Consider the following 18,526-nt stretch of genomic DNA (forward strand, 5'->3'; position numbering starts at 1 on the left):
CAGTTCCTTGTTTCAATATTCCACCACTGGCAGCAACTTGCTAAATGAAATCGCGGTCATTGTGGAGGAGAACAGTGCACCAACACATCGTTTATCAAGACGTTCTAGTTTTAAACCTGCTACTTACTTTTAGCAAATGTTTCACAGAACAATTCACACGTAAATACCACATACAATGAATGCTACATTTAGGAAGGCCTTTGGTTTAAGCACGTTTCTGAACATTTGGTCTATTTTACAAATGTTATTCGGAGGATGCGCAGTTAAAATGATTAAAACATTTTCTCGTGTTCATTGTTTTCCACCAGACCAATCATGTTTATAAAACGAAGGGTAGACACAAAATGCTGGAGTAACTCAGCGGGTCAGGTAGCATCTCTGGAGAGAAGGAATGGGTGACGTTTCGGGTAACGATGGTTTATAAAATCGGGTAACGATGGTTTATAAAATTCTCCATTAATAATCAGATTCATGCACTCCTTTCACTGAGGCCTGAGCATAATAAGACACAATTTGAGACAAGGTAGTTAGGAGGAAAGGTGGAACCCTCAGAGGTGAGTCTAAGGTGGGGATGAGGGGGGATTTTTACTACTCTTTGGCATTTTCTACCCTGGGGAGCAATAGAATATATTCAAGGATGAAAGAACGACAAGAGGGACAGCATAAAAGTAAGCAGAGCTGCTTTTATTTCATTTGCATTAAAAACACCTGAGCCTTGTGGTCAGAATCTCCCAGCCCCTGGCACCATGCTGAATTTAGCACGTTTTGAATATATCATATCATATCATATATATACAGCCGGAAACAGGCCTTTTCGGCCCTCCAAGTCCGTGCCGCCCAGTGATCCCCATTAACACTATCCTACACCCACTAGGGACAATTTTTTTAAAAAATTTAAAAAAAAATTTTTTTTTTACATCTACCCAGCCAATTAACCTACATACCTGTACGTCTTTGGAGTGTGGGAGGAAACCGAAGATCTCGGAGAAAACCCACGCAGGTCACGGGGAGAACGTACAAACTCCTTACAGTGCAGCACCCGTAGTCAGGATCGAACCTGAGTCTCCGGCGCTGCATTCGCTGTAAAGCAGCAACTCTACCGCTGCGCTACCGTGCCGCCCAAATACGTTATTCAAATTAGACTGTCAAGGTGTGCAAAATGTTCAAAGGTTTAGAACTTTAGATTGATGTTCAGAGGCACGGTGGCGCAGCGGTAGAGTTGCTGCCTCACAGCGTCAGAGACCCGGGTTCGATCCTGACTACGGGTGCTGTCTGTACGGAGTTTGTACGTTCTCCCCGTGACCTGCGTGGGTTTTCTCCAGGAGCTCCGATTTCCTCCCACACTCCAAAGACGTACAGGTTTGTTGGTTAATTGGCTTGGTTTAGTTGTCCTTAGTGTGTGTCAGATAGTGTTAGTGTGCAGGGATCACTGGCCGACGTGGACTCAGTGGGCCAAAGGGCCTGTTTCCACGTTGTATCTCTTTAAAAAAAAACTAAAAGGTGAATTAGAGCTAAAGAAAGGGAACATTCTGATCCATCTTACTGGCTTGCATTTATTCCTACAACGTGAATGGACAATATTTTAAACCTCTGCATTACTTGTAGTGCTTAGTTTAGCTTAGGTTAGTGATACAGTGCGGAAACAAGCTCTTCGGCTCACCAAGTCCGCACCGACCAGCGATCCCCGCACATTAACATTACCTACACAATTTTCCTCGTATACCAAGCCAATTAACCTACAAACCTGTACATTTAAGATTATTAAGGAATTGGACACGCTAGAGGCAGGAAACATGTTCCCGATGTTGGGGGAGTCCAGAACCAGGGGTCATAGTTTAAGAATAAGGGGTAAGCCATTTAGGACGGAGATGAGGAAATACTTTTTCACTCTGAGAGTTGTGAATCTGTGGAATTCTCTGCCTCAGAAGGCAGTGGAGGCCAATTCTCTGGATGCTTTCAAGAGAGAGTTAAATAGAGCTCTTAAAGATAGCGGAGTCAAGGAATATGGGGAGAAGGCAGGAACGGGGTACTGATTGTGGATGATCAGCCCTGATCACAGTGAATGGCGGTGCTGGCTCAAAGGGTCGAATGGCTTCCTCATGCACCTTTTGTCTATTGTCTATTGTCTTTGGAGTGTGGGAGGAAACCAAAGATCTCGGAGAAAAGCCACACAGGTCACAGGGAGAAGGTACAAACTCCGAACAGACAGCGCCCGTAGTCAGGATCGAACCCGGGTCTCCGACACCGTGAGGCAGTAGTTCCGCCGCTACGCCACCATGCCGCCCATGTGTAATGATGCAAAGTTCATACTGACCTGAAAAATAATCTGCAAAACATCTTTCCTCTTTTACACCAGAGAACTGCTATCAAGTGATGAAATGATAGAGTATAACAGAGCACGAGTGTACTTGGATGAAAATTATAAATCACAAGAACATTTCACGGTAAGTTTGTTTCCTTGGCCAATGTATCACCTAAGGTGATCATACTAATCTTGTAACATTAAAATACAGATTGGTTATGAGCATATATCAGCATTAATACTATATTATGTTCCATATTTTCACTGCCGAGCAGAATCATAAATGTTTTTGTATTATGTTATTTAGATGCTTAAAAAAAAGAATGGTACTGACTTCAGTTTCCATCAAAATTGAATGATTTGGTATGTGAGGGGATGGGAGGGCAACCATAATTCTAACTTTCCCCCAGAAAAATCAGAGCAAAATTGCGACCTCCAAGACCAAGTTGCATAAGCAAAACTTCAAGCAAAGATAACTTCAAGCTTTATTGGTGGTTGAAGTGTACAGAAGCACAAATGTCTTTTGTTGAGACCTGGAATGCTTTAAATGGATTGATAAAATCAAGTAACAAGAGTGTGTTTCATGGGGAGTTGGACAGAATTTTGGTCACGGGCTTGGATCGCAGCAATCTCAGCTACGGGTGAGTTTCCAGCTCGTACAAGATGTTTCATGATTTACAAAAAGCACATTTTGTTATCCTCCTGGAACCTGCGGTAACTTGAACTGCTGCTTCATACAGACGATTTAACTGGAAATGAGTTTGTAATATATTTTGTTTGATGGTTTCACCTTTATTGTGCAGACAAACGTCCTTGTCCCTTTGTTTGTGTCTTCGTAAATGAGAGAGGAGTAATATTCTGAGTAATATAGGTGGTGCAGCGGTAGAGTTGCTGCCTTACAGCGAATGCAGCGCCGGAGACTCAGGTTCGATCCTGACTACGGGCGCCGTCTGAGTTTGTACGTTCTCCCCGTGACCTGCGTGGGTTTTCTCCGAGATCTTCGGTTTCCCCCCACACTCCAAAGACGTACAGGTATGTAGGTTAATTGGCTTGGTAAATGTAAAAATTGTCCGTAGTGGGTGTAGGATAGTGTTAGTGTGTGGGGATCACTGGGCGGCGCGGACCCGGTGGGCCGAAGGGCCTGTTTCTACGCTGTATCTCTAAATCTAAAAATCTTTAAAAAAAATCTAAATCAGAGTTATTTAATTCTGGATGTTTTTTTGAGATTGAATTGGAGGGAAGATATTGCCAATGTGATACTCGAGAGCTCTTTTCGGGAGAGTGTATTGGTAGTGAAGGCAATGAATAATAAATCCTGTTTTCAATACCTCAGATGAATTTATCTCAGGAAGTGGGCATTATGTTTTTTGAAGAATTCTAACAGGCGTGACCTTGAAACAGAGTTGCCTCTCAACTTCATAGAGGTGCCTTGGAAGCCTAGGATTATTATTAAATCCTCACTCACGAAGTGTGGCAGGTGACGTTACCAAAATGAACTCTTTTGTGGCCAGGAATACAAATGCCCTAAATCAATTGGCCTACTTTACATTTACAGATATAAGTACTTTAGTTTAGAGATACAGCGCAGAAACAGGCCCTTCGGCCCACCGAGTCCACAGCAACCCCTACCCACTAATTCTATCCAACACACACTAGGGGCGATTTGCATTTATGCCAAGTCAATTTACCTACAAACCTGTACGTCTTTGGAGTGTGGGAGGAAACCGAAGCTCCCGAAGAAAACCCACGCTGTCACGGAGAATGTACAAACTCCGTACCGACGGCACCCGTAGTCAAGTCAAGTCAAGTCAAGTCAAATTTATTTGTCACATACACATACACGATGTGCAGTGAAATGAAAGTGGCAATGCCTGCGGGTTGTGCACAGAAAGAATTACAGTTACAGCATATAAATAAAGTTAATAAGTTACTATTAGTGTCGACAAAAATTTAGTCTCTGGGGTTATAAAAGTTGACAGTCCTGATGGCCTGTGGGAAGAAAATCCGTCTCATCCTCTCCGTTTTCACAGCGTGACAGCGGAGGCGTTTCCCTGATCGTAGCATCTGGAACAGTCCGTTACTGGGGTGGCAGGGGTCCCTCATGATCTTACTTGCTCTGGATCTGCACCTCCTGATGTATAGGTCCTGCAGGGGGATGAGTGTAGTTCCCATGGTGCGTTCTGCCGAACGCACTACTCTCTGCAGGGCCATCCTGTCCTGGGCAGAGCTGTTCCCAAACCAGACTGTAATGTTGCCGGACAGGATGCTCTCTACAGCCCCAGAGTAGAAGCAACGAAGGATCTTCAGAGACACTCTGAATTTCCTCAGTTGTCTAAGGTGGTAAAGGCGCTGCTTAGCCTTACCCACCAGTGCGGCAATGTGCAGTCGGGATCGAATCCGGTGCAGCAACTCTCTTGCTGTGCCACTGAAATACTTCTCAAAAGGCCTTTTCTAAGGGAGTGCTTCCTGCCCATTCCCTGCCCATAGACATCTCTGATTGTGCTTTGAGTAGCATTGCAGCAGATGCTTTCTCAACTGTTGCTTTCTGATAAACATCCTTCACCGAGCAACCTAAACCAAACACGGCACAAAGATGCCGTAGAATCTAGTTGCTATCTGCTCTGAACAGCTCACCGAAATGTTTTACTTTTTAAAATTATTATCATTAAACCCCTTAGATTCTAACTTCATTTGTGGAAGTCTATTGGTGCTCAGCTATTTTGTGTTTAGTAGATATAGGTTTACAAAACAGTGTAAAACTTGTAAATATCTGGCTGCGTAATCCTGCACAACTGATAAGTTACTTTATAGCACAACCGTAAGAAAAAAAGAGATAAGAAACAGAAATGTATAAATAATTCAGACGCAAAGTTGTATGAAGACAGTCACATGCCTGGTAATTTAGAAATAAGGCTTCATACCAGATAGTCATTATGGTTGACTAGTCCATTCTTGATCAGTACGGGTGTCAGGGGTTATGGAGAGAAGGCAGGAAAATTGGGTTGAGAGGGAAAGATAGATCAGCCGTGATTGAATGGCGGAGTAGACTTGATGGCCTGAATCTGCTCCTAGAATTTATGAAGTTAACAGCATGCTTTTCTCTTGATTCTGTGCACTGTTCGTTATTCCCCTCTTCTCTAATTAGTATAAAACTGTAGTGATATATGATTGTAAAGGTCAGCAAGTGATTTTGAAATGGACCACGCACTGTGTAAAGTACAATCTGATAGGCAAATGAGCAACAATTCAGGTATGTAGGCAGAGAAGTTTGTTGTTCTAAAATCCGGTGTCAAATATTCAATCTGGCGGTGTGTGCTGATTCTCTGCAGAAGGTGCAGTGCGTGCCATATCTGCCCAGGCCCTAACACTAGGAGAGCTTTTGCTTCGCACAGTCTGAGAGCTATCTGTGGGATCAAATCCGGGCTGAACATCAACATTATCACGTTAGTTTAGCCTGAAGGCAAGTGTGGCAACACCTTTGGTTCCTATCGAAGGCAGACACAAAATGCTGGAGTAACGCAGTGGGTCAGGCAGCATCTCTGGCGAGAAGGAATGGGTGACGTTTTGGGTCGAGACCTGAAACGTCACCCATTCCTTCTCTCCAGAGATGCTGCCTGACCCGCTGAGTTACTCCAGCATTTTGTGTCTTCCTTCGATTTAAACCAGCATCTGCGGCTTTCTGTCCTACACCCTTTTGGTCCTTCATTCCCTCTTTGCTTCACTACTTTGCTGCGTGATCCCCATTTTACTTAATCTAACCAGTCCCTTAAGGCTGCCCACATTCTCTTGGTCACTCCTCTTCGTTCTTCTGATATCTCAGAGAGGTCTTACCCTTGCATCCTGAATCAATTTCTAGGCCAGCCTTGATGGTGCGTTGCAAAATATAGTGTGCAGGAAATGTGGGTGAACAGATTTTGGCACATTGGTTGTGTAGATAATCTCACGCAACAAGTGTTCTGTTTTAGATAAGCAATTCTTCTGATCCACCCTCTGAGTTAGTTGTGTAGGTAGGAACAGCAGACGCTGGCTGGTTTAAACCGAAGATGGACACAAAAGGCTGGAGTAACTCAGGGGAACAGGCAGCATCTCTGGAGGAAAATTAACGTCACCCATTCCTTTTCTCCAGAGATGCTGCCTGACCCGCTGGGTTACTCCAGCTTTTTGTACCTCCTGAGCTAATTGGCAGGATTTAAGAAATGAAAAGTGCTTGGTCATACCAGGTTTGGCCACTAGGTGACAGTCAACAGCAGGAATTCCATTGGAACAAGAGTGAAACAGCGGGAATCTGGCCCGAGGAAAATGCAGGAAGTGCAGTGAGATAATCAAGAAATAAAGTCGTCAATGGTGCAATTTCTGACTTTATTATACCTGCCCAGGCCCTAACACTAATAATTATGGCAGAAGTTTTCTTTTAAACATAGTCAAGGGAGTGATGTAATCGGTGTAAATGCAAACAGACAGTTTTTTTGCAGTTTATTGTTTCCTGTTAAAGTCATTCCTCTCCTGTGTATCCAGGAGCTCTGGACTTATGCTGAACGATTCAAACTCTTACTTTATTGAATGTGTCGGGTCTGAGCAAGGGTCTCGACCCGAAAAATCAGCTATTTCTTTTCTCCAGAGATGCTGTCCGACCTGCTGAGTTACTCCAGCATTTTGTGTCCATCTTCTTATTTTTATGACTTGGGACTGCAGAATTCTTAACCAATGTTTGAGGAGTTTTTTTTAATTTTATTTCAATAGAGCTCTACTGTTTTGTTTCATTGAGAGTGTGTATTAAATTATGTTGTCTATTCGCTGTAAAGGATTTTAAACTCTTTTGATCATTATTTTAGCGTTTGTACACCATCGATTTTCCATGGAAATTGCAACAGTTTAACTGCCCACCTTTTTTTACTCAAGTATAACGACCCTCATATGCAGCATAGATAAACTCATTTATCTATATACTAAAACTCTCATTTGTTTGTTTGTTCCTGAACTACAGCCAAAACGGTACACGATAGCGCGACAATTTTAGGCCCACCTTACTCACCGTCGTCCCTTTGGTGCTAATGGAAGAAGTTTCATTGAAATCGGTGTTATATTTTTATAGTTATTCACATTTAAAGTTTAAATCTATCTCGTAGGGAGGGAGGATAAGGGGTGTTGAGGGGGGAGAGGGGAGGAAGGAGGGGGGGAAGGAGAGGGTGCTGCACCAATGCAGGAGAGGTTTGGGCCCAACGGGTCCACTTGGTCCAGTAAGAACTAAAATTGTTCTTATTTGGTCTGAAGAAGGGTCCCGACCCAAATGTCGCCCATTCCTTCTGTCCAGAGATGCTGCCTGTCCCACTGAGTTACTCCAGCACTTTGTGTTTATCTTCAGTGTAAACTAGCATCTGCAATTCCTTCCGGCACTACAATTGTGCTCTTTACATTGGGCTGGAGTCGATGTGCATTTCACAATGATTTCTACCACAAGAAAACCTGGTGGTTAATTTTAGTAGTGACATTCGAGGTGGTAACTTCAACTCTGCAACAGATTATGTTGACATTTTGTGAGTGGGACAACCGAGCTTCATCACTCGGCCTGCATTTCAATCCAGCAACAAAGGAAACGGGCTTTGTAGTTTCTGTTCAGTTTGGAGTGGACATGCCGAATTCATCACTGAGGACCGCTCCAGGTAGCCACGTGTGTTCAATGTAAAATTGGCACCAGGGTGCAGTGCAGGTACACGCTCTGATCATGGAGGCACAAGAGACTACAGATGTTGGCATTCTGAGCAGCAAAATGCTGGAGGAAGCATCGTGGAGAGAATTGGACAGGTAGCATCGTGTAGGGAATTGGGCAGACGGAGTATCACGCCAGGATGCCTTCTCAAATCATATCGTTGGAGGAGAATGGAGAAAACAATTTGTGTCGGAAGGAACTGTAGCTGCTGGTTTAAACCAAAGGTAGACACAAAGCTGCAGTAACTCAGCGGGGCAGGCAGCATCTCTGGAGAAAAGTAATAAGTGACATTTCGGGTCGAGAAGTGTTTTTGCGTCTATCTTCGGAGAAAACAATTTACTGCTTTCGTTGATGTGAGAGTGCTTGATGCCAACCACAGACCATTAAACTGAAAAGCCTGTGATCTTTCAGCCCTGATGTCTCTCACTGTGCTGAGTCCACACACTGAAAGTGACTGCAGCTTTGGTACAGAGTGAACAGAACTGTGAATGAGCCAACAAATTAAGTGTCAACTCAGGGGCAAAAGGTTCTCGCTAAATACTACCCATGAAGATCTGTCAATGACTAGAGTGATAACTTCCCAGTTCTTGGGTCCGTGGGTCTCGGGTGTCAATACAAAAGGATGCCTGGAATCCAGCAGTTGGCATCATCTTAAGTTGGCTGAACAAGACTGCAAAATGCTAATTAAGATTGGAACACATGCAATTATTGAAAGGAGAAGCCGAAATAATATCAATAATAAATAAAGAAACAAAAAAAAGTAAGCTGTACATGAGAGACTGACAATAGCAATAATCAACTCTTTGAAGGTAGACACAAAATGCTGGAGTAACTCAGCGGGGATAGGCAGTATCTCTGGAGAGAAGGAATGGGTGACGTTTCGGGTCAAGACCCTTCCTCGACCTGAAAGGTGACCCATTCCTTCTCTCCAGAGATGCTGCCTGTCCCGCTGAGTTGCTCCAGCATTTTGTGCCTACCTTTGATTTAAACCAGCATCTGCAGTTTCTTTCCTACACACAATCAACTCTTTGAGTTGTGTAGTTAGTAGATATCATGCCGTGCCACACAGTTGAATGCTCACGGACCTAATGCAACAAAATGCAAGGTTTTTGGTGTATTTTACAGTATTTCTAGATTGTAAATCCATGAAATTGACGTCTCTTCAAGCGATTCCACTCCATCGGATGGGAAACGACTGCAAACAGCCCAACATCTAATCACTTTCTCCAACGTGCTGTTTTCACCTGAAGCAATGCATGCACAGAAAATCTGAAGTTGTCGTCGCCAATGGTTGCCACACTTGTACCACGCAATGTGTACTGATAGGGAAAATCTGAGAATTATGGTTAAGTGCACTGATTCAAAACTGAGAATAAGGTTCTGCTTTCCTGCTTTGATTAAATTAGCCTTTTTCATCATAGATTCCAAGCGAGCAATTAGCCTTTTATTCATATGCTCAGAATTGCCCCAAAACTTGGTCCGTTGGATTTCCACATTCAGGTTCATTTGTTGTCACTTTCAGTTGAGTAGTCACGTTAATTGTGTAGGAAAGAACTGCAGGCTCTGGTTTACACTGAAGATAGACACAGAATGCTGGAGTAACTCAGCCGGACAGGCAGCGTCTCTAGAGAAGGGTCTCAACCCGCGACGTCACCGGCACGGTGGCGCAGCGGTAGAGTTGCTGCCTTACAGCGAATGCAGCGCCGGAGACTCAGGTTCGATCCTGACTACGGGCGCCGTCTGTACGGAGTTTGTACGTTCTTCCCGTGACCTGCGTGGGTTTTCTCCGAGATCTTCGGTTTCCTCCCACACTCCAAAGACGTACAGGTATGTAGGTTAATTGACTTGGTAAATGTAAAAATTGTCCCGAGTGTGTGTAGGGTAGTGTTAGTGTGTGGGGATCGCTGGGCGGCGCGGACTCGGTGGGCCGAAGGGCCTGTTTCCGCGCTGTATCTCTAAATCTAAAAATCTAAATCCTTCTCTCCAGAGATGCTGAGTTACTCCAGCATTTTGTGTCTATCTTCAGTCATGTTAATCTGTGATCAATACCTTGTCTCTCAATAAATTATAGATTGCAGATTTCATAACAGTTTTCGTTTGGAAAAGAGGGGCTATGACCATCTGTGCTTCTGATCACTTTTTCTTTGTCACACTGAGTATTTTTTACCCTTTGCCATCATCTCATCCAATATTCTTCCTAATCCACAAATCCTAAATAAATTTCTATTCCAAAGTAAATTCACATATAGTGTTAATTCACACATGTAAAAGAAATGCCACCCATAAAAGGTCAAAATGTTACTAAAATAACTTGGAATAAATTACAAATCTAATTATTGAGAGCTGTTAGATTAAGCTATTAACAGTTACACGTTAAACATAATCTATTGTTAAAATAGCTGGAAGTTGTTTGCTAACAGTAACTAATTAATTTATTACTATTTGTTGGTCATGTCTTAATGCTGTATTGATTAGACTATCGTGCACAGCCTAGGTAGCTTTGCACACAACTTTATTTAACTGACATTTGAATAAAGGTCAAAGACAAATAGTGGCAATAAAAATATCCAAACTGTCTGTAGGTCAGGACTGATGGTTGATAGATTTTGATAGTCTCACAAGTGCTCTTGGTTGAAGTTAATCAGAAGGCAGCATTGTTACTATTTGAAAACTATTGCGAACATCGAGTAGCATTTTGCGTCCGTAAATGTACCGCTTTGTACGAGCAGGTGATTAGTGGAGTTGAGCAAAAGCAAACGCCAACAGTAACAGTCCACTAACAAACAGTGGATGGCTATGTTCATACGAACTACCACCAACAACTCCACCCCCCCCCCCCCCACAACACCTACCCTGCCCCCAAAATCAATACAAAGTAATTCAAAGACAGTCATCAAATCACAATCAATAAGGAAAGCAATCCTGTGCTGCGTCAACTGCTCCTGAAAGACTTTGCATGACCCACGGAACTGACAAATGGAACCACGTCCCCAATGTCCCTTGTTAAAAGGATGCTTTAATTTGGTGAAATTCAGCATCTGATCATTTAAAAGTTGAAGAGGTTATATAATTTTCTACCTGTTGCTCAATTGTCCCTTCAGAAAGATTCCGGGAAAGGTTACATTATCAAATATGTCTCCAGGTGATTACATACAGGACAGCACTTTTCAAGCAGGAGATTATTAAGGGGTTGGACACATTAGAGGCAGGAAACATGTTCCCAATGTTGGGGGAGTCCAGAACCCGGGGCCACAGTTTAAGAATAAGGGGTAGGCCATTTAGAACAGAGATGAGGAAAAACCTTTTCAGTCAGAGAGTTGTGAATCTGTGGAATTCTCTGCCTCAGAGGGCAGTGGAGGCCAATTCTCTGAATACATTCAAGAGAGAGCTAGATAGAGCTCTTAAGGATAGCGGAGTCAGGGGGTACTGGGAGAAGGCAGGAACGGGGTACTGATTGAGAATGATCAGCCATGATCACATTGAATGGCGGTGCTGGCTCGAAGGGCCGAATGGCCTCCTCCTGCACCTATTGTCTATTGTCTAACGTCTATTGAAGAGCATAACATGAGAAGTCGCTCCAGATGATTATTAGCTACCCACTTTCATTGAGATCCACCAACAATGCTGGCATAATAATGCCCACAATGAATAGTATTTGAACACACCCACACCATCTCCCTGCAATTTTATCTCGTAAGGGATTTAACCTGCCCTCTCCATTTTAGGGTAACATTCCAGTTAGATACCACTAAATATGTGAGCCGGCCACAAAGAAATTTCACTGTTTGACACACCAGCCAGGGTTTAAACTACTAATGTATTTTGCGAATCAATTCTTAATATTTTTGGTTTGGCTTAAAATACTGTTTTATTCATAAAAGAAGATGCCACAAGGGAAACAATGCAAAGGAAAGCCAAACCCTCAGGATCCACAGTTGGAGTGAAAGTTAGACGAGGAGTGGTTGCAAAGCAGCAGGTTGATCTTGCCCTCAGATCGAATGCTACAGAAGAACCAGTCTGTGATCACCTCTGTTGGAAATCACTGCACTATGCAAAGTCATGCTGCTGAGTGTCGTTTGTGGGTCCTTGCCATGCTTTTCAGAAAGGACTGGCCACCCTCAGGTGGACTCCTCCTTGTGGAAGAGATCATTGACGAAACCCCCCCCCCCCCTTTAAAACACCACCTTCACAGCCATTGCTGGAGTGTCCCCATGTTTGGAATGAGTATGGGCAAAGGGAGCTGGAACTTAACATCGGTACAATGAGGACACTTCCACAACGGCTGTAAAGAAATGTGTTAAAGAGTTTTACATTGAACTCTACAACATGAAACCCCTTTTTGAAGGTGCTGCAGTAAAGGCAAGTGAATCAAACCAAAACGTCTGCCCAATGCCCCTGAATATCAGTGATTGAATACGTAATTATCACACATGTTATTTGTGCACAAAAAGGGTCTGATTTCTTGACCTACTTAGTTACAGCGTGTACTCTATGAAACCATCTCTGAGAAAAGGGTCAGTAAACATCATCCCACTTTCCTAGATCCTTAGCGCTCGGCAAAGCACACAGTGTCATCACATCACTATTCAACTCAATGGGGATACGACACTCCAAGGGGCGGCACGGTGGCACAGCGGTAGAGTTGCTGCCTTACAGCGAATGCAGCACCGGAGACCCGGGTTCGATCCCGACCCCGACTACGGATGCTGTCTGTACGGAGTTTGTACGTTCTACCCGTGACCTGCGTGGGTTTTCTCCGAGATCTTCGGTTTCCACCCACACTCCAAAGACGTACAGTTATGTAGGTTAATTAGCTTGGTAAATACAGAAATTGTCCCTAATGCGTATAGGGTAGTGTTAATGTGCGTGGATCGCTGGTCGGCGCGGACCCGGTGGGCCGAAAGGGCCTGTTTCTGCACTGTATTTCAAAACTAAAATGGAAGACATAAGAAAGGTAACAAAAGCAGTCTTATTGAATAGGTACCGGATATAGGATGGGCTTTCACATTTGCTTATAAGAAAATCCTTGCTGTGTTTATTATCACTACCATCTTCCCCTTCCTTATTTTCCGGCACTGTATAGGGGTTGCTTTAGCAGAGAGTAGTATAAGTGTACCACATGCTGGGAGAGTGCAAAGATACATACAGCCCGAAGCCCCATCCTTTAATTCTCAAGTCAAGCAAGTATGTGACCAACAATCATTACATTAAAGTGAGCATCTACCGTCCCATCTTTCCAAGTAGTTTTTTTCTTAAATTACTTGACCATTTTGGATGTCCACTTACTTTACTCTGTGATTCGGCCGTTCAAATATATTTTTTATATATTTGTGGCAGGAACCAGAAAACTCTTTGAAGAAGTCATTTCAAACTGAGCAATTCTTTGAAAGCTGACTCATCAGAAGAAATTTCTCATACGAGTACATTCGCTCTCAAAATGGCTCAGGCAAGAAATGCAGCAATTTTGAAAAGACCCACCGATCAATTTTTATAGGGAACTGCCAAGTAAATACAGCAACAATGACCGTGTTTAGCTAAAGATCACTCAAAGACATTTCACAAGCCGTAAGAAGGAAGAAGTGCAGGGGAGGACGAAAGGGATGGTTGGGCTAAAATATGGTTACTAGGGATGTTTCTAACGATGAGTTGTGCGGTGGCGCAGCGGTAGAGTTGCTGCCTTACAGCGAATGCAGCGGCGGAGATCTGGGTTCGATCCCGACTACGGGTGCTGTCTGTACGGAGTTTGGACGTTCTCCCTGTGATCTGCGTGGGTTTTCTCCGAGATCTTCGGTTTCCTCCAACACTCCAAAGACATGCAAATTTGTAGGTTAATTAGCTTGGTATAAATGTAAATCATCCCTTGTGCGTGTAGGATGGTGTTAATGTGCGGACTTGGTGGGCCGATGAAAAATATTTCAGACATCACAATATTGAGCTGAAGGAAACAGTACAGGTCCCCGTGACCTGCGTGGGTTTTCTCCGAGATCTTTGGTTTCCTTCTACACTCCAAAGACGTACAGGTTTGTAGGTTAATTGGCTTGGTATAAATGTAAAAATTGTCCCTAGTGGGTATAAGATAGTGTTAATGTGCGGGGATCACTGGTCGACACGGTGGGCCGAAAGGGCCTGTTTCCGCGCTGTATCGCTAAACTAAACTAAACTAAGCTTCACTTATTTGCACATTCTCTCCTTTTAGTTAGTAATACACCTTTGATTCCCCCAATTTAAGCACCCCCCAATCCAGGTACGCCCCAGGCTGCCGCAGGGCCTTGTCCCAGCGTCCCTCTCCTCACCCGACCGCTTCTGTATCCCAGAAGGCTATAGGGGTGCCTCCTATAGCTGACCTTGATGATGCTGGAGGCAATACCCTCTCCTAGCCACCTTCTCCTCGTGTCCTGTGACGGCAATTTCATGATCTTTGTCTAGTTCATCGTGGAAGTCTTCACATCACGAGCTTCAGGATAGATTCCAACAGTGAGGAAATCTCCCATGCATTTGGAGATCTGCGATTCTTTACATTATTTCCCGTGCATTAACGTGGAGAAGTGTGTCATTTCCTGGACTGTGGCAGTAATACTTTCACTGGCACCCACTATTAATATTTTTTGCAAAGGTTTCAATAATCTGTTACCCTGTTTCTTGGTCTTCAGTTCCAATGTGCTGTCATTGTCGGGCAGTTCTTGCTAATGTTCTTTTTGATGAGGCATTTTGGAGCTAATTCCATATGGTACGGTCTGTCTAACCGGTCTGGCTCCTCATGTAGCTTGTCACTTACAAGTTTCACCGGGACATAGAGACATAGAAAATAGATGCAATAGTCCATTCAGCCCTTCGAGCCAGCACCGCCATTCAATATGATCATGGCTGATCGTCCAAAATCAGTACCCCGTTCCGGCTATTTCCCCATATCCCTTGATTCTTTTACCCCTAAGAGATAAATCTAACTCTCTCTTGAAAACATCCAGTGAGTTGGCCGCCACTGCCTTCTGTGGCAGAGAATTCCACTTTCATTGTGAATGCCTCCACTTGTATGAGAGACCCTCTGCCTGTGGGCCATGTGTGCTTGTATAACTGCCGTCCAAATGTGGCTTGGATACCAATGCACAGCCTGGTAGCTTCCGTGCATTCCAGCACCCAAAGCTTGGAGCGTCAAGAACCAAAATTGCAAATCTCGGTGATAGCTGCTATAAATCCACAATCTTGTGCAGTGAAGTTTTTTTTTCAATTAAATCCGATGCTTTTAATCAGAAGATAAAGAAGGTCATTGGAAGATCATGCTTTTGAAATATAGCTGACATGAAAGGCTGCATAATTGCTGTGTTACGCTGCAGAATGATCAAACCAGCCTATTTTCATCTTTTTGAACAGGCCCGCAAAGAAAATCCACACAAACACTTTGAAATTTGATTTTGATGCGGTTGCAATTTTATCCAGGGCGATGTGGATCTCATATCCCATCTCGACGTTCTGGACATTTTGTGGAACTGACGCAGGTACATTATGCTTGGTTGGGATATGGATACAGTACTGGAGTTGAGTGTTCCCTGCTCCTCAATAGTTTAACACACAATCATCGATTAACGCTACTCCCCAGCCTGGGCTCATTGGCAACCAATCTCGGACATTTACAGGGCAAGGATCAAGGCAAAACAATGTATATTGTACACACCAGATGCTCTAGGAAAAATGTAACTTACTGATAATATGTTTTGCAACAGGTCACATTTTAAGCACAAAAGTAAAGAATTTTCCAAAGGAGAACAGGAAAAGTAAATTGCCAATTTTTTGTAAGTGCCTTTGGAAATTAAAATTGATTGGCTTTCGTAGTACAAGATGGGTGTGCTTTGTCAGTTTTTGCCAGGGACCATATTGTAAACCATCACCTATTTTATATAAGCTGCACGATGGTTGCGGTGGTATAAAGTCTCTGTGGCAAATAGTTGACCGCTTGTATCCAGACCACTTTAAAGAAGGTGCTGCATTTCATTACCAGTCTCTAAGATGGTCATGGACATCATTGGTATTAGCATGTACTATTCAAAATCTTTGAATAGCCTTGCGTCTGCCTCACTAAGGAATTTCCCATGGCAGCTCTTGCCGGAACAGTGATAGCCAATGAATGCTACTTTTGTCATTAATTTTTTAAATATGCCCCTTTGGACAGGAGGAACAAATCTCTCTTCCTGGCTCTGCATCCAAACCAAAAGGGTCTGTTTGTTGTCTGCCTGCAACCAAGGTTTTGTCTTGTCTCCTTGATAGACACGAAATGCTGGAGTAACTCAGCGTGACAGGCAGCATCTCTGGAGAGAAGGAATGGGTGACGTTTCGGGTCGAGACCCTTCTTCAGACTACCTTCACTGACAACTCACCAAACCTTGCAGCAAAACATGACTTAGGATCAGAGCTGAGTAGGAAAGCAGTGTCCAAGTATTGTTGTTGTTGGTTAGGCTGTTCTGGAAGGGGCAGGAGATGTAAATCACGCCGTGTGTTGTTAAACACTCACCACTGGACTCTCACTTGCCTATTGCTTAGACGGGTTGGCTTACAAATGTCAAATTCACATCCAAACTATTACTTTATGTGGCCAAAATATTTTCACAACAGTAATCTTCCCCATGGTACCGGTTAAGCATGGAATAATTTAACTCCGTTTCAGAAGCAATGGCAGTGGGAATATCTCCGGTACGGAATGAAAGCAATTTGATTCCATTAGCTCAACAATAACCATTTGTAAGTCAGGTGGAGAATCTTGAGATAAAGTGCAACCATATTTAATATTAATTGAGACTGTCAACTTGCTACACATTTGGTTTATTTGAGATTCACATTGACAACCATATCTTTAACATTTACATTTGACCTTTACTGCATCATTCCTTTTAACTCATTTTCTATTAACTTTCCTGCTCTTTTCAGATGATAATCAACATAATATTAATCTCCTCCAAAAAGTTACCCATGGCCTTAAATGTATCACTTGAGAAATCATTACTGCAATTATCAGGGATAATTAACTTCTCTTTAATAAGCTACAAAAGACTTGGCTGTAAGCATGCTTCCCATCAACCTATGGCTTATTAAAGCAAATCATTTTGTGTGCAAACTCTTTAAAGGCACAACTGCTATAAAAGCAGCTGGATTCTTTGAACCAAGAAGCATGATCCTGTGAATGGAGGATAGATTTTTGATTGAGAATTGTGTCTTGAATTTATGTCGAACATAAACTGTGAGTGCATTTCCAGCTTAGACAAAATGTGACTGAGATGGAATAAGCCATCCGGCCACCTTTCATTTTGTCTAAAGAAAGGCAGAGCAGTTCCAAATCATTGAAATGAAGTAGATGTCACTGTAGTAATATGCTATGGTTGTAATTCTTCTTCCCGTACGCACAGACATACTGAATGGCGATCAATGAATCCACCGTAGTAAATGAATTATAACTGTGTATTTCGGGGCATGGTTTCGGGTTTGAATAATTTTGTTTGGAAATTTATGGAAAATTAATTATAGTTTACAGATGTTCCTTGGCTCAGCAAAAATTGGATGCATTTATGATGAGGGACGTAATCTGCTTTATGAAACTGTCTGTGCTTTGCTCAATAAAAGACAGGTCTGATAAACTGTATGAGCCGAGATTGGTTTACTAAGGGCATCAGGCGCTTCATGATGGGCTAAATCATTCCTGTCTGGCTCCATGTCTGGATAATGATGTGATTCCAGCGTGGCTGCACCTACATCACCCACTGTACATTATGATGTGCTGCAGTCAACTGGCTGGGTCTGTAGTGAAGGTGAAACTGTCATATCGATCTTTTTAGCGCTAAAATATGAGCCACTTTACTTTGCTCCTGATGCTGTGATGTGAAAAATAATAACTTGAACCCAAATTAAAAATATTGATCACTTGATGTGTTGAGAGTAAATAAACGCCTACAGAAGTTTCAGGTCATTGCAGGAACGTTGTTTAACAATAAATAAAACATCCTGTCAGAATTTGGGGGAAGGAGGTGCATCTTTTTTTTTTTTACCTTTGCAAATTGATTTCTCATCATTTACATCCCATAATGTTGCAGACAACATTTTTCGTCCTTAATTGCACGATCTTCTTGATATTTCGGCAAATCATCTCTCGCAAGTCGATGAGTTGTTGTTAATCCACTTGTGCATTGATTGATTGATTCTGTACTCAATAAACTTGCATTACTTCACTTTATTTAGGACTTCCATCATGATTTTTTGTACATTTAAGTTTGACTTTTTTATTTCCCATGGAACCGATAAGATGACAGACACTACTCTATTAAATACAAGGCTAACAATTGCTACACACTTTGCTTTATTGTTATTTTCATGCATTTTAACTAGGACGAGGCATTTTCTGCATCATCCGGTTGATAAAATGCTGCAATGGGGAAGGCATGGCCTTGAACAGGCAGCAATTAAACAAGAAACCAAACAGCAAAGGACATTGAAGGCTAAGCTATTAGTATTATATATGGAAACATTTGAACTTATCT

The 18,526-nt window shown here is 42.8% G+C and overlaps 1 protein-coding gene across 2 annotated transcripts in view; it reads left to right on the top strand.

Moving 5' to 3' along the window:
- inpp5a (inositol polyphosphate-5-phosphatase A) overlaps window positions 1-18,526 on the top strand; it is a 544,352-nt gene that overhangs the window by 259,075 nt on the left and 266,751 nt on the right. For both annotated transcript variants that reach the window (XM_078413693.1, XM_078413692.1), the window contains exon 4: window positions 2,357-2,444. In XM_078413693.1, coding sequence (XP_078269819.1) covers window positions 2,357-2,444 — 88 coding nt within the window. The remainder of the gene's footprint in view (window positions 1-2,356; window positions 2,445-18,526) is intronic.

This window comes from Rhinoraja longicauda, chromosome 16 (genome assembly GCF_053455715.1).
Source record: "Rhinoraja longicauda isolate Sanriku21f chromosome 16, sRhiLon1.1, whole genome shotgun sequence".
In the NCBI taxonomy this organism is placed as follows: Eukaryota; Metazoa; Chordata; class Chondrichthyes; order Rajiformes; family Arhynchobatidae; genus Rhinoraja; species Rhinoraja longicauda.